This window comes from Colossoma macropomum, unplaced genomic scaffold, assembly GCF_904425465.1.
Source record: "Colossoma macropomum unplaced genomic scaffold, Colossoma_macropomum, whole genome shotgun sequence".
In the NCBI taxonomy this organism is placed as follows: Eukaryota; Metazoa; Chordata; class Actinopteri; order Characiformes; family Serrasalmidae; genus Colossoma; species Colossoma macropomum.
Genome location: NW_023494805.1, coordinates 34,828,695 through 34,845,567, shown reverse-complemented (window position 1 = coordinate 34,845,567; position 16,873 = coordinate 34,828,695). Strand labels below are relative to the sequence as shown.

The window sequence follows — 16,873 nt, the reverse complement described above, 5'->3', positions numbered from 1 at the left end:
AAACACAACTGCACTTGAGCTTCAGTTCACAAACTGATAGGTGAATATTCTCCTTCAGGATTTTCTGATAGAGAGCCGGATTCATTGTTCCATCAGTTATAACAAGTCGTCCAGGTCCTGCAGAAGCAAAGCAGCCCCAGACCATTGCAATACCACCATGTTTGACATGTTTAGGCCAGGGACCCGTGTCTTCCTAAAAGTTTCAGTTTTGACTCATCAGTGCACAGAATATTATTACAAAAGTCTTGGGGATCATCTAGATGTTTTTTAGCAAATGTGAGATGAGCCTTTGTGTTCTTTTTGGTCAGCAGTGGTTTGTGCCTTGCAACTCTTCCACGGATGACATTTTTTGGCCAATGTCTTTCTTATTGCACATTAACCTTAACTGAGGCAAGTGAGGCCTGCAGTTTTTTAGATGTTCGTCTGGATTCTTTTGTGAACTCGTGGATGAGTTGTTGATGCGCTCTCTGTGAAATTTTGGTAGGCTGGCCACTCCTGTGAAGGTTCACCACTGTTCCAAGTTTTCTCTATTTGTCGATAATGGCTCTCACTGTGGTTTGCTGGAGTCCCAAAGCCTTAGCAATGGTAGACTTTAATGACTTTGCATCTGCATTTCTCTTTAGAACATGCCATCATGTGCTGCTTTTGTGAGACCTTCTAGTCTGCTTCACATTGCCAGATAGGTTCTGTTCAAGTGATGTCTAAATTCAACAGGTCTGGCAGTAATCATATCTGGGTGTGGCTAGTGAAATTGAACCCAATAGTCAATTAAATTTGGTTAACCAGTCAATTTAGAAGCTAAGGGGGCAATTACTTTTTCACATAGGGCCAGGTAGGGCTGAACAGCATTTTTCCTTCAATAAATGAAATAATTTAACATTTAAAAACAGCATTTTGTGGTTACTTGGGTTATCTTTGTCTAATATTAAAAGTAGTCTGATGATCTGAAACATTAAAGTGTGACCAATATGCAAAAACAGAAGAAATTGGGAAGGGGGCAAACACTCTTTCACAGCACTGTATGGTAATTGCCTGTAGTCAGGGATGATAACCCTGTGTTGGAAAATGTATTGTGAAAGTAAAGGAGTACTCTTTTATCAAGAGTCATTCATTCATTTCATTTAATATTTAAGTGAGTGTGCATTGATAGACAAACATCCTAAAACAAACATTTATACAGACACTCTTTCATCCCCCTTCACACATGCCAGTTATTAAAATGATGGTCTGAACTGTCATCACATAACATTATAAAGTCTTAGTTAGTTTTCAGGGACACAATTCCATTTTTAAAAATTTACTTTGGAAAAACTACTTCCAAGCCCCTTTTGTTACTTTTACTTTTTAGCACTTTGCACTTTTTTTCACTTCATAAATTTGATATAAAAACATGCACGTGTTTCACTCCACAACAGTACCATTTAAAATATTGTAATCAATGTTTTTGATTAGATAAACCTTATTTGGTTGCATTTAATGTATGAAATGATTCTAATATACTAGTCTTGTGCTCCTTCCCAGGTTTCATACAGGTTGTATTCTAGATTAATCGAGAATGACAAAGAGAGCTGTAGATGATTCTAAAATAACTGTGAAAGCTGTAGAACATCAAGAATGATGTAATAAAATTAATGCCTCTTGTTTCAAAAGTGGGGATCAAGTTTTGAGGCCAAGAGCTTGACAGCTTGACAGATGATTATAAATAGACAATTTTAGTTAAACTGTTACTTTTTAAAGTTTCTTCTTGTTCCAAAAACACATTTTGGTCATTGGATTGTATTTACATTCTGTAAGTTATTAGTTAATAAAAAAATAAATAATATGTGATTCCTAGTTTAGAATGGTTGTCTACTGACTAAAATAGGTCCAAAGATTAGGACCATCCTGTACAAGCGTTTATGATAATACTAATCATAATTAAATATACAATTTAATGGTCTATGTTGACCCAACACCTTTCAGTAAGTGAAATAAAAACAGTAAGCACACTCAAATGTAGTACCGCTGAGTTTTTTTTCCATGTTTCATTTGATGTCTATAATTGTGGGAACAAGAAGCTATTCAATGACAATTAATATACTGTGATTATAGTAAATGTTAATATATGCAGAATATAGCTTCCTGTCAAAGAATTCACACATAGACTTGATCCCAGCTTTGCAATTCTCAGAGATTCTAGACATTCATCAATAGATATTCTTTATACTTTTCATCTACAGCTCCATTCATTATTCTGGACAGGTTTAAATTTTTTAATTTCATCTCATACAGTGGAGGAAATAAGTATTTGATCCCCCACTGACTTTAAAAGTTTTAATACAAAAAAATAAATGAAACGTCTCATAATTTTATGCCAGCTTTATTTTAACAGTGACACATAGAATATCAAAAGAAAAACTGAGAAAATTACATGAAATCAGAAATAAAAATTAATTTGAATTTCATTGAAGGAAATAAGTATTTGACCCCCTAGTAAAACATCATTTAATACTTGGTGGCAAAACCCTGTTGGCAAGCACAGCAGTCAGACGCTTCTTGTAGTTTTTGCACACACTTCAGGAGTAATTTTGGCCCACTCCTCTCTGCAGATCATCTCCAAATCCTTAAGGTTTTTAGGCATGCATTTGGAAACGCGAAGCTTCAGCTCTCTCCATAGATTTTCTATGGGATTGAGGTCAGGAGACTGGCTAGGCCATTCCATGACCTTGATATGCTTCTTATGGAGCCACTCCTTTGTTTCCTTGGCTGTATGTTTTGGGTCATTGTCATGCTGGAAGACCCATCCACGACCCATTTTCAGTGCACTGGCGGAGGCAAGGAGGTTGTCACCCAGGATTTTGCGATACATGGCCCCGTTCATCTTCCCGTCGATGCGGTGAAGTTGGCCTGTGCCCTTAGAAGAAAAACACCCCCAAAACATAATACTTCCACCACCATGCTTGACGGTGGGGATGGTGTTCTTAGGGTCATATTCTGTATTTTTCTTCCTCCAAACACGTCGAGTTGAGTTGAGGCCAAAGAGCTCAATTTTGGTCTCATCTGACCACAGCACCTTCTCCCAGTCTCTCTCGGAGTCATTAACATGTTCATTGGCAAACTTGCGGCAGGCCTGGACGTGAGCCTTCTTGAGCAGAGGAACCTGGCGTGCACTGCAGGATTTTAAACCATTACGTCTCAGTGTATTACCAATGGTTTTTTTGGAGACTGTGGTCCCAGCTGCCTTGAGATCATTAACCAGCTCCTCCCGTGTAGTTCTTGGCTGATTTTTAGTCTTTCTCATGATCGATGAGACTCCACGAGGTGATATCTTGCATGGAGCTCCAGGCCTAGGTCGATTGACAGTAATGTTGTACTTCTTCCACTTCTGAATAATTGCACCAACAGTTGTCACCTTCTCATCCAGCTTCTTACTTATGGCTTTGTAGCCCATTCCAGCCTTGTATAGGTCAACAATTTTGTCCCTGACATCTTTAGACAGCTCTTTAGTCTTGCCCATGGTGGAGATGTTGGAGTGTCACTGAGTCTGTTGGCAGGTGGCCTTTTATACAGGTGACAATTTGGGACAGGTGTCTCTCATGCAGGTAACGACTTCACTGAGATTAGGGTGTGTCAGTGGTCTGTGGGAGCCAACATTAGTCATGGTTTTTAGGGGATCAAATACTTATTTCCCTCAATGAAATGCAAATTATTTTTTATTTAAATATTATTTAATTTTCTAGATTTTCTTTTTGGTATTCCATCTCTCACTGTTAAAATGAAGCTACCATAAAAATCATAGACTGTTTAATTATTTGTCAGAGTACAAACTTTCAAAATCAGTGGGGGATCAAATACTTATTTCCTCCACTGTATGTCATATTATATCTGAAAACCTGTTGTTATATTATTATAAAAATGAATTCTAAATTTTTACATGGTAGTGTTTATTATCTAAGGTAATTACAGCTCTGTAGAAAAAGACTCTGTGGAAAGAGAGAGTGGGAGAGAGTGAGGGAAAGTGAGAAAGTGCTGATTAAGTGAAAGAAAAGCAATAGGAACCCTAGAGGACCTGTAGCTCAGCAAGAAGGAAATGCGCTCCAAGCACTAGAGCACAAAGCGGGGAAATCCTGTTTCCTGCCCAGGGCAAGAAAGAGGTGAGGTATGCACATACCATAAAAATGAAAATCTGGATCAATTGAAATTGGTTTTCCAAACTTTTAAACAACCTCAAGATCAGTCACTACGGGAGGCATCTAAAATATATGATCTTTAGTATAAATAGTATAAATTTCTACAGATAAATCTGAGAATATATAATGCACAACCAAAGACAGATGAAAGAGGAAGCTATCAGAAAGACGAGCACAGCAGGACATCGAGCGTGAGAGTAAAAAGACATCAAACCACCATGAACATGTAAACACAAACTCTGTTCTTCACACCCAGTGTACAAAAATCCAAAAATACCAAAAATCTCCAATTTCCCATTTTTATTTCTTCTTTCACAGAGAGAAAAGGACCCCTTCTTGTGTTTGTAGGTTGAACCACAACCAAATGAAACCAGCATCAGGGGAAAAAAGTAAAAAAATAAATCACACTGTTGTGTATTAAATTAATATGAGTAAGACATAAGTAATTATGCACAGTTTAAAGATAATGGGACATGTGTGATTTAAGATCAAAGTGTGTGTATACGTGTGTGTGAGCATGTAAAAAAACATTAAAGCTAGATAAGAAGTCAGATAACTTATAAACAACAAGGAATCACCTTAACATTCCTTGAAACATCAAACTTTGGTCAAAGTGCAGCAGCCCAGGTTCCAAATCTCATCACTCACTGAAATAGCTCTTTTGGCATTATTCTATTGCATTATCTAACTTTAGCACAATTTCCCTAATCAAACCATCTATATCTTTTGTGGAAAATATAATCAGGGAATCTTTCCTGGTTGACTTGTTTTTCAAGAAAATGCGTCTCCTTATTGTAACCCATCTTCAAACGTAATGATTTGGAAACCTGCTCCATTCCTCATCGGTCGCGTCATTAATGTCCGCATAGCAGCTCAGACTGGCTATGTTATTCATAATCCTGTGTTCCTCAACAGTTCATCTCACTGTAACTTCATTTATGGGTTCTGTCAGAACATTCTCTCAGTGTTGAAGATTTTCAGCTTGGTCATAAAGTTAAAGTAAATGTAGGCCAAGCAGACCAGCAAGTTCTTCATTACGAAGAGGACTGGCGTGACAAACCCAAAAATGGCTATGAGTGCCACCCTTAGAAAAAGAAAAGGGAGGTCCTGCAAAGCTACACCCAGAGGGGAGAGGAGGGGACTGTGTGGCATGGGAACCAATCGCAGCATCGAAAGAAAGCTGAAGAGGTAGACTGGTAAAGCCCAGCCTGAGAAGTAGACTGGGGTGTGACTCGCCACTCGTACCATTTCTGCCGTGTCCAACCAGAACAGGAAGCTGTCGGCAAACACGTCAGCGCGTGCATCACTTGCTAGTAGAAAGCGGAGTGGTCCGGTGTACGGAGGGGCATATGGAAAATTTCTTATGGGTAAGCCAGTGCGAGGACAAATCCCCGCGATAGCGTACCGCTGCCCTTGGCTGTTACCTGGCAGTAACTGTACTGCTCCATTGCTGGGTATCCCTGGGACTGTCGTGTTGCCTGGCAACCCCGGAATTGCCCCACCGGCCGACAACCCTGGAACGACCCCATTAGCTGGTAAACCCGCAACTGTGGCAGGTCCAGGCAACCGTGGAATGGCCCCATTAGCGGCCCCTGCTCCATTCTGTGTGCCTGTGCTGGCATTGGTTGCTGCAGGAGATGGCCCAGTGGCTGTGGTGACTATTGGGGTCACTGTCTCTACCTGGGTAAGGGTTGGGATGTCTGCGTCCCGAGCCAGTTCATTTGCTAAACATGCAAAACACACACACAAAAAAAGCAAAACAGAGAGTTAGAATATTAAACACCCCCAGTCAAACAGTCATCTGTTGATTTTTTTAAGTGAAAATAAGTTAACATATCCTCTACAGGGAACAAACTTAAATATAGCATTTTTATGTAGATTTTATGCAAATTTGCAGAAGTGTGCTCTCTGGCGAAGATGAGTTAACTGATTTTCAACCAACAAAGCTTGTAATTTGACTGTGGCACCCAAACATTTGCTTGTGACTGTATTGTCAATCATGTTGCATGTAGAATAAGGAAAATATTTCTTTGGGATCAATTAGGATGAACTCAGTAGGCCAGATGATACACCCAAAAAAAATAAATAAATAAAATAAAACTTGAAATTTTAAGTCAACGTAAGTTCACATTTAGTCAAAATTTCTCATAAAAACTCATAGTTTGCACCTTAGGTTAGGTCAACAAACATTCTGACTTGAGCTTACTCCAAAAAATGTGGTGGCCTTAAGCTGAAACTGCTCATTTTTTCTGGTGGATTTTTACTCAGTTCCTCCTTCAGCTTAGTTAATGCTAAATTCTAACCACAGGTTACATGTTCCTCTATCACACAGTGCTGGGGGAGTAAGAGATTCCTCTTCTCAGATGTCTGACCATGGAGGGCTAAGGCATCACCAGGATTCAATCTCATGACCTCTTGATGACTCGGCAGTTAGACAGTGTGCCACTCAGGAGTACTTCAAATCATGTCCTGTCCACGACTGCTGTTGATGCTACTGTAATTGCAAAACTGGGATGGGTTGTTAGAATCTAATGACTGTGACAGACTCCAATTTGTTGGTATTGGGTCATTTTTTATCTACACTAAGTTCAAGTGCTTATGTCAAACTCGAAAATATACAAGCTTATGAATAATACAAGTTCATAAATTGTAACAGGATACAAAGAAAGCAAAACAGAGATGCCAACATTACTGGTTAAGTGATGCTACAAGCTGGCAAACATCATCTATCAATAAAGCGAAGGTATGTTGTAAATCTTATTTTGGTTATTGCACCTATGCCATTTTTAAGAACATAAATGGAGTTCTTTTTTAATTAAAAGTGTATTCATAATAATTCTAAACAGTAATACATTTAAGTTTTATTAAAGAGACTTATATTCTAAAGCAATTCTAAAGTAATGTAACATACAGACAGTAAAGCAAAGTTGTTTACACACTAGTTCTAACTAACTAAAATGTACTAAACATTGCTATTAGCATTATTTATAGTCAGTAATTGACTAAACTTATCATGTATTTTCCTTGTATTTAACCTTTTTAAGTATTATAGTAATAGTTTATTTCATTGTTAGGTGTTGGTTGGAAATGAAAAACTTCACATCTTGAAATGCTAAAAGGAAAATTATCCAATCACTATGTAAATAAAATTAAAAAGTTAATGAAATGACTGGTACATATCTCACTTTACTTTATGTACATGCAGTTGTTTTACCCTGTTATTAGTCTTTCATGCCAGACTTCTGACTATCGCAAAGTTTGATCAACTATAAACTCACTTTCACACCTAACTATGTTAGGATGATCATGCTTTTATTCCACTTTATCTCTCTTATCTTGCTTTGTTTCATTATGTACACTAGACCTTTGACAAGTTTGACACAGATCATTAGATGATGCTGTGCACTGTTGTTTTATTGTTGTTTTTAACTGAAGGAAGCTTATATTCACGACTGGTATTTTCTTGATCATACTGGCGAGTGTTACAGTACAGTGCACTAAGAATGCAGCAACAGACAGATAATGTATTGCTATGTTTTCATTCACTCAAGGGACATGAATGTAAATTGTGGTTTTACCCTGGCCTGTGAGCCTGCAGTGGCGGATCCTTTCCACAATATCAATGCAGATCAGAGAGAAGAGCACCAGAGACACTGGTAACTCAGTGAACGTGTCCAATCGCATATCATTTCTAATTTGCACCTAGAAGAGAGAGAAAGAAAGAGATTTATACCACATGTGCACTTTTAACTCACTGCAGCTCCACCAAAGTCTAACAAACATGGAAAACTGGCACAGAACCCTGTCCTTGAGATACCATTGTGAATTGGGAATTCATCTCCGGGAATGGCAAAGCCAGAGTGTCATAACATTTAGAGAACAGGAAACCAGATCTACTCTCCCATTTCCTGTGGCTAATTATTTTTTACTAACAAATGTGTCAATTTATTCCTTTATGTATTCACCTGTGGATGCGCCTGCCTAGAACACATTTAAATTCACAAGGCCACTTCTTCTGAACAATTTTTAAATGCAGGTGCTTTCATCCCTCTTCCAAATCTTTCTGACAAAACTGGAGGTGTTCTGGCTGTACAAGTACTTGTGGTGCTTTAAATTTAGAAAAAAACTACAGCTTTGTAATTGGGTCGGGGGTGAGAAACAGCTGTCACCTCAAAATTACTATAAATTAACCTTAGGTTGCATTATTTTCCCCAGACAACACACCAAATGATGGCTAGATTTCAGTAACACCTTAATGTAGCCAGCTGCAATGGCTATATTTGAGGCCTTAACTAGCTCTAATTTATTATATTTTTGCAGAGAGCTATAAATTAGCTAATCAAATGACCGTCAAACCATTTCATTATAGAATGTGTAAAAACTACTATGGATGGGCAAAATAGTGAAAATGCTTGATGATAAAGCAGTCTATTATTATTATTTTCTTTTTTATATATTTATCTTAGACTTGTGATTATATTCCTCTGGCAAACTTTCTTTAGTATTGGGACACCTACACATTATACCTACACAAGCTTTTATGAGATCCCATTCTAAATCCAAAGGCATTAATATGGAGTTGGTCCCCCCTTTGCAGCTATAACAGCTTCCACTCTTCTGGGAAGCTTTCTACAAAATTTTGGAGTGTGTCTTTTTGCTCATTCATCCAGAGGAGCATTTGTGAGGTCAGAGACCGATGTTGGACGAGAGGGCCTGGCTCACAATCTCCACTGTAGTTCATCCCAAAGGTGTTCGATGGATTTGAGGTTAGGGCTCTGTGCAGGCCAGTTAAGTTCTTCCACACCAAACCCACCCAACCATGCCTTTATGGACCTTGCTTTGTCATGCTGGAACAGAAAAGGGCCTTCCCCAAACTTTTCTCACAAAGTCAGAAGCAGACAATTGTCCAGAATGTCTTGGAATTCTGAAGCATTCAGACTTCCCCTCACTTGAACTAAAGGGCCTACGACATCCCCTGAAAAACAACCCCATAGCATTATCCCTCCTCCACCGGACTTCAAACGCAGTCAGGCAGGTAATGTTCTCCTGGCATTCGCCAAACCTAGAATCGTCCAGCACACTGAAAGAAAGAGAAGCGTGATTTGTCACTCTATGGAATATGTTTCCATAACACCACTCCATCTGACGCTTGGCATTGTGCTTGGTGATGTAAGGCTTGCATGCAGCTGCTTAGCCATAGAAACCCATGCCATGAAGCTCCCAGTGCAGTTTTTGTTCTGATGTTAATGCTAGAGGAGGTTTGGAACTCTGCAGTTATTGAGTCAGCAGAGTGTTGGGGACTTTTATGCACTATGCTCCTCAGCACTCTGCAACACCACTCTGTAACTTTACATGGTCTGCCACTTCGTGGATGAGTTGCTGTGGTTCCTAAATGCTTCCAGTTTTCAGTAATACCATTCACAGATGATCGTGGAATATCTAGGAGGGAAGAAATTTCACAAACTTGTTGCAACGATGGCATCATATTACAGCACCACACTGGAATTCAATGAGCTCTTTAGAATGACCCATTCTTTCACAAATGTGTGTAAAGGCAGACTGCATGGCTAGGTGCTTGATTTTATAAACCTGTAGCAATGGGACTGAACAGAACACCTGAATTTAACGATTAAAGGTGTGTCCCAATACTTTTGTCCATATAGTGTATTTCTTATCTAGATTCAATCTTTTCTGTTTATACTAAACAGTGCACACATACATAATACAGATCTAAAAACACTATAATAAATTATGATCTAATGAGTTGTCTTTTACTCTGTTGTTGTACACCAGCATTTCTTTTATAAAAATGTTACATGAAGGCTTGAGTAAACACTGCCTGCTGCCATCTGTTCAGGATGGTAATGGACCTGTTCCTGAAGAACTGACTGATTTCAAAGAAGCAAGGATGCTGTTCTAGAAATAACGAGTAACGCTTTTTACGTCCCCCATTACTCATTTCATAGAAATAAAATAAATTCCAAGGATCACTAATTATGTCAGATGACTCATTTTATCACTGTCCTTGGGCTTGTTAGGTACATCACTCATTCTGTGCACTTCAACACATCAGAAATCATCCTGGAACGTCAAGCAGTTTTAGGAAATCCAGTCTTTTTGAGGGCATACATGCCAGTACATCAAGACATGGAGTAAATTCCTGGAAATAATGAGGAAGTGAGATGAAGCCTTTCACCACAGAGGGGAATTCTTCAAAGTCTTCCAAACTAACTTGTCAGCATCCTCCTTCCCTAGCGCACATGCATCTCATGCACAGTGCCATAAATTGGGCCAGAGTGTGAAGGTGGTACGTAAGTAGGAAGTGAGGCCAGAGGTTCATCTGACTTAGCATTCTGACTTTTGTGGTAACGCAAGAGAGAGAGAGAGAGAGTGAGAGAGAGAGAAAAAGACACAGCACATACAAGGCAGCAAGAATGAAAAAGCACTCAAACGAAGACATGTACTCAAGACTCACACAAGTATCAATAGAGTGAGGAGGTGATTAACAGTGCAGAACTGTTCATTATATCGGAGAGCCCCCATACTCATATTTCCTCTCCCCTACTCATCCTCACTAGATGTGCACATGATTAATCAAGGACCAGAATTAATACAATTTCATTTATGACTAGCCAGAACACGCTGCTGTGTGTTCAAAAACGAATGCAGGGGAAGAGCACTGTGAGACTGTATAGCGTCAAGTAGCAGGATGGTACTATAAAATGTCTAGTTAATCATTACACTCTACACATTTAAATTTAATTAAATAAAACTTTCAAAATCATGTATCGTGCTTTGAATCAGCTTACCAGCTCTTCAGAAACTTACTGATTTTGAGCTGGAAAAAAAACAAAAAAAACAATAAAGACTATGCTAGTAATTTTAGCTGAGGTAACAGACCATTAGCATATGTCTGTTTTTCTAAAAGATTGTCTGCCTTTCTCTGTGTAAATTTCAAGTCACATGTGATCAATTGAGGTTTTCCGTGGTTTCAGAGTGGGGTGCTGAGAAACTGAACAGTGTTCGATGTCAGTCACAGAGTGCCAACATACTCTACTTTGCTGTGACATAGAAATGAAAATACTAACCGCCTGTTGAACTGCATGCCTTTTTTAAAAGAAAATATGCTAAAACAGCAGAGACTTCACATTTATCACATTTTGCCTCAAACTTATTTGTTGTGGTAAGTTCTAGCAGTAGTTGAGGAGGGGAACACCAGTGCTGCTGGAGTTGTGGGCACTCCTAGTCACAAGAATCTGGCACAGGGTGAAGTTTTCTCTGGCCAACAACTCCTTTAGGTCACAGACTGACAGTCACAATGTGGAAGGGTGGAAGTGCTCACAGTTTCTGCAGTCCCATTACCTTGTAGCCTGTGTTCTTTGAACTTGGTACTGGGTCCAGGACAGACTGCACCAGCTGAGTGGGGCACTGCACCAGCTGTGTGCGGCACTGCATCAGCCAAGTGGGGCACTGCACCAGCCGAGTGGGGCACCTGCCAAGCCACTTCCAGGGTGATCCTTCTCACATTCAGATGAGCTTGTAGCTTCAAAAGCTCCTCATGCTCCATTCTCTGTAGGCTATAACGGAGCTCACCTCAGCCTGCGTGTTGCCCTCACTGCTGCTTTTCATGATGAGAAAACTGCTAAACTAGCCAAAAAAAACTCAGTAAAATAAATAAAAACAGCCAACTAAAATAAGCTGAAACTAAAACTGTGAGGATGATAAATCAAACAATAATTCTAATACAGCATCTTACTTTATGTCAATTTAGGAAATCCTAACCTACCCCATCAAAGTCGACAATCAACTGTCATGTCTGTTAACAGCAATCGATGATCCGTGCACAGCTGATACATAAACACATTAAAATAACAATAAATGTGTCATTTACAGCTACCGTTACTAACGTAAAAAGGTCAAAACAATACAAAAGTGCAATAAACTGGAGATTAAGAATATTGTGAGTGTCCCTCCTGCTGTTTATCAATGTGTTGCCACTCCCCAGTTTCAGTTTCCATTTCCCACATGCTTTCGCAGACTGCAGGCGCTGAATGTTATTCCTCCTAATAAACAGCCAGACGTTCAATTCTGTTTCCTCATTGTTCAAGCCCATCACTGTAATACCTAATTTGATGAGTTTTCATCAACATTATCACATGAAGATAATCACAGTTGATGGTGGAAATTGTATCTGCAGTGTCTGGGATTTTTAAAATGAGCTAGAAAAGAAAACCATCTCACAATTGACACCACCATTTTGCAATATAAATAAATGTAATGTCATTAGAATAGTAGTGAACTATGCTGCCTGTGACAGTTGCCTAAAAACAGAAGGTTAAAACAGAAGTTAGGACACTGTTGGTGTTGTTTTAAAGTTAGGACAGAATTTAGGAAACTTTGTCTAGTTAGGACGTTTCTGTAATACTGTTTTCTTTAGGTTAGGTTAGAGTTAGGATAACAGTATGAACTTTGGAACTGTTGTTCTGTAATAGCTACGGTCCTGAATTCAGTCATAACTGAAGTTGTCACAGTGACTAAACAAATAAGATTTCAAAGTTAGGACGTTTCGGTAATAGGACCCTTGGAATGCATTGGATCGTAAGGATAACAATGAAAAAACTAACCATCATAACAACAAGTAGTCCAAAAATGTTGAAATTTACCTCAGAGCTCGCTATTAGGAACGCAAATGACGGCAGTGTGGAGAGGAGCACATAGGCCAGAGCAACAGGTCTCCTAAAGAGAAAGAAAAATTACTCAAACACGAATAGGCCTAACTTAATTACATAACAATAAGAAAGAAATATTATGTATTCACAGCCTTCAAACAAATTAAAGTCATGTAGACCACACTACCCATTTGTTCTAAGTACTGAATAGTATAATTCTAGCTTAAATTAAAGTAAATCCATAACCTATTTTACAGCATTTTTATAAAATTCTTTTGTGATCATTATTTAAAGCCAAAGTGAAGCTTAGCTAACAGCTAAAATAAGCAAACAAGAGCAATAGAGTAACCCTAAAATAACTCTAGCTTGAGCAACTGGATTATAAGCTTATTTAAACACTTCATTACTTGTCCTAAATAGCTGTTCTAAAATGTTGAAAACCAATCCAGTTGTACTCATCACAGAGCTGGGATAATCACGATGCACAAGGGAAATATGATGCAACAACAGCAGTCAGGGAGTGACAGTAAATATGGACACAAAATAAATGCAGTTTATACCCAGTCAAGGCCATTGGGGAACTAAGCTAATGATTTAAATACTGATCTGAAGCCTGGCACATACAATGACTAAAATATACACACACAAGAGCCATGTCACAATTATTCACACATAGTTGTGCGCAAACACATACACTCCGCAAGAAACCAAGGAAGGGCAGCATGACCCCCCTCCTCTCTCTCTCACCACTTCTTCCTCCCCACCAGGGCTTTCTTCTTCATGAACACCATGTACTTCATAGGCAGCCACACCAGCATTGCCATGGTTGTCACATAGGCCACAGATGAGGCCACAATCAACCAGTAGGCAGTGGTGGAATCCCCACCAGAGGGCTGCGCCTGGCTCTTCACTCGCGCCAAGATGAGGGCGAAGCGTTGCATCACGATGAAGAGCGGGACGCAGAAGGCGGCGAACTGCAGCACCTCGCAAACTGCAAACTTCAGCCTGCTCCCCGACCCCATAGTGTGGAGGAGAGGCGCAAAAAGAACGGTAAAGAAAAGGAGAGGGAGAAAAAGGAGAGGGCACTGCTGGCCGACGGTCCCCGCAAAGGGGGGCTATTGTGCCGGAACGCTAGCATGTTCCACGCACACTAGCAGAGCGGACTGTGGCCAGTAAGGCCGCTCTGCTTACTCTGCACTCACTATTGTGTTGGCTCATCGGGTCAGGCCTGGACAAACACACACATGCTAGCTCCCAATCTGACCCACATCACAGACAAACACAGGTTGAACAAAACACATAGATAAATCTCTAAAAACATATCCAGCACTTAACTCTAAATAGAGTCCAGAGTGGTAAGAAAAGCCTGAGTAAATACCCTTCAAAAGTGTACATACCATGATCTGCACCCACAGACACCATCCACACAGACATCAATACCCTGTTCTCATTTCACTATTAAAATAAACAGTAACCCTTTACTTGTACCCTGCTACATAACATTGACATGGCCATGCCAAACACATGCCATGACAGATCTGTCACACTCTCAGAAAAAACTGTACCTGGTGTGGTTCCCCTAGAGAGAACGTTTTTAGTCCTTCAGTTAGGCAACATAATTGTACCATATTTCACTGCAGTTATATTTTTTAAATTGCATTGACTCCTTGTGGACCCTGTTTTGACTTCATGACTTTTGTTATATAAATCTAATTTTTCAAAAAATAAAACATTTGCACCCTTCCCCTGTAAAAGTAAATGTAATTTAATTTTAAACTCATTTAAAGTACACATTTTGACCCTATGGACCATGTTGTACCTTTGAGAGCACATGTACATTGTTTGTACCTTGGAAGAATAAAATTTGACAGGACAGTAGACTTTTTCTAAGAGTGCATAGGATGTCATGAGTTGTCGTGATGGATGTTATTCAATAATGAAACAGTGTCATGTTATTGTTACTGGTAACTGTCATGACAGATGACAAAGTTTGATGTCATACACTCTAAACAGCTGTCATGGCATCAAATATTATGATATGGTAATGGTAACGGTAATGGTAACATGACACTGTACAAAATCTAGACAAATACTGGACAACTCATGACAATAACATATGCCATGACATGATTATGGCAATCATTGGGTCTCTAGAGTTTTATGAGTGTTCAGTGTTTCACAATGTATGAAGACAACAGGTTTAGGCCTCTATGTGACAGTGAGCAATCAAACAATCCAGTCTTTGTTACCATTCTTACTAACAGATGTGCTTACACCTTCACTTCTAAAATAAGCTGTACAAGAGCAAAATGGGACCAGCTTTCTTGGTTTTTCCACTGCTGGCCTTAGACATCTTTTCTTGTTAAAATTCTTCACAGAGACAATTGCACAGTACAGACATATCATTTTTCTTACAGTATACCTCCATCTTGTGGCCATTTGATGGTATGCTGAAGAACTTCCATGATGCTTCAAATTTAAACTTTGCTTATTCATGAGTGGTTTTAGGAGGTTAAGGTAAGAGTGGCCATATGGCATTGTTCATGCATTTGTAAAGTAGTGTTCTTGCTACACATACTGTGCTGTTGGATCAAAGGTAAAACCTCACTAGTATAGCACTACATAATTGTGTGAGTATACAGTATGAGTATGTGTTTACAGTAGTGTGTGTGTAATAGGATCAGGATTAGGTGGGCTGCACTATATTTGGTGGTGTCTTCGCTTTACTCTGATTTCTACTGGGTGCAGGGAGGGGGCTAATTTTAGAAGCTGCAGTGAAGCACTTTCTCAGACACCGGCTCCGGTCTACAAATGCCTGCCAGTCCACGCATTCACAATACCAAGCTATAATCATATATGTGAGAAAGACTCACATACTTACAGTCCAAACAGCATAAATGCCTTAAATGTACTTTCATTTAATTATCAGTTTTATTACTATTATTATTTTATTTATTTGAAGCTATTGTCACTTAATTTTTATTGTTTTTCACTCTTAAGTGCTTTGTTGTCATTTTTCTATTTGATGTTCCTTTCGCTTTTATTTATGAAAATCACATTGAAATGACTTTGTGTATGAAATGTGCTATATACTTAAACTTGCCTTGCCTTAAAAGCAGAATCACGCACAAACAAAGTGCAAATGATCGAGTACTGTTTAGCTTATTTCTCCCGACCAAGTCTGGAACAGACACGGGAGAAGTGCAAGAATCTTATGGTAAAGTCTTTTAAAAACCTTTTTAAGAGATTTTTTAACTTTTAAAAAAGATTTTTAACCTACTGAGCAGAAGCAGTGAGGAAGCGAGTCAGTGATGTAAACTTCTCCTGTCCTCAGCTATATAACAATGGACGCGATTGGCATGACCTGCCAACACTATTAGCTGTGGATGACGGGAAATGTAGTTTTAAGAATTCCAGTTGCCATCTAACATCATTTCTTTTTTAAAAGACAAAAAAGTTGTCTGTTTGGTTTATTGCTAAAAGGTAAAGTTTAACTCTGTAACATTCCCAAACCCTCCAACACATCCAGACTTCCAGAACTAATTTCTATGATTCAATAGTAACCAATTTTCCATTACTGTCCAAGAAGTCACTGAACAACCCTACAGTACAGACATCTTTAAAATTATGGGTTTAAACCTGATGTTTTTAATGTTACTTCACACACACTTTAGGGTAATACTTCAATTTGGTTGTAAATTTAAGAACTTAGTAGTGGGTAGTAGTGACACAAATAAGCGCAGATATGCTGTACCATGCTAACGTTATAGTCGTTGTTTCAGTCACGTTCCGAAAGAAAATTAAAATGCAGCAGTCACTCAGTCACCTTCCCCTGTCTTTTTTTAGGTTAGCATTAGCCTAAACTGATTGCTGCACTTCCTCTTATACTGCCTGAGAAACCACCTGACTCAGGGCCTCGTCAGCACAACAAGCCATGGACCAGCTGGTACTGATAGCGAGAAAGACAGAAATATTTTCCAAATTCAAGCAGTATCTGATGGTCGGACGCATAAGTGCATAGAACGCAAGTATAAG

At 39.1% G+C, this 16,873-nt stretch overlaps 1 protein-coding gene across 1 annotated transcript; it reads right to left on the bottom strand.

The window, feature by feature from the left end:
- Window positions 1–5,117: 5,117 nt before the first annotated feature.
- LOC118826058 (transmembrane protein 236) lies at window positions 5,118–13,860 on the bottom strand. The gene is made up of 4 exons (XM_036596948.1): window positions 13,586–13,860; window positions 12,833–12,905; window positions 7,748–7,871; window positions 5,118–5,893 (listed from the first exon to the last, which is right to left on the bottom strand). Exons 1-4 carry the CDS (start codon window positions 13,858–13,860, stop codon window positions 5,118–5,120), a joined length of 1,248 nt encoding a protein of 415 aa, XP_036452841.1.
- Between the last annotated feature and the right edge of the window lie 3,013 nt (window positions 13,861–16,873).

Excerpts from the sequence above, each read along its gene's own strand:
- LOC118826058 (XM_036596948.1), bottom strand. The coding sequence starts at position 13,860 with ATGGGGTCGGGGAGCAGGCTGAAGTTTGCAGTTTGCGAGGTGCTGCAG. Across the intron at positions 7,872-12,832 it reads TCCTAATAGCGAGCTCTGAG|GTGCAAATTAGAAATGATAT; the intron begins GTAAATTTCAAC and ends TCTCTCTTCTAG. Across the intron at positions 5,894-7,747 it reads CTGCAGGCTCACAGGCCAGG|CAAATGAACTGGCTCGGGAC; the intron begins GTAAAACCACAA and ends TTGCATGTTTAG.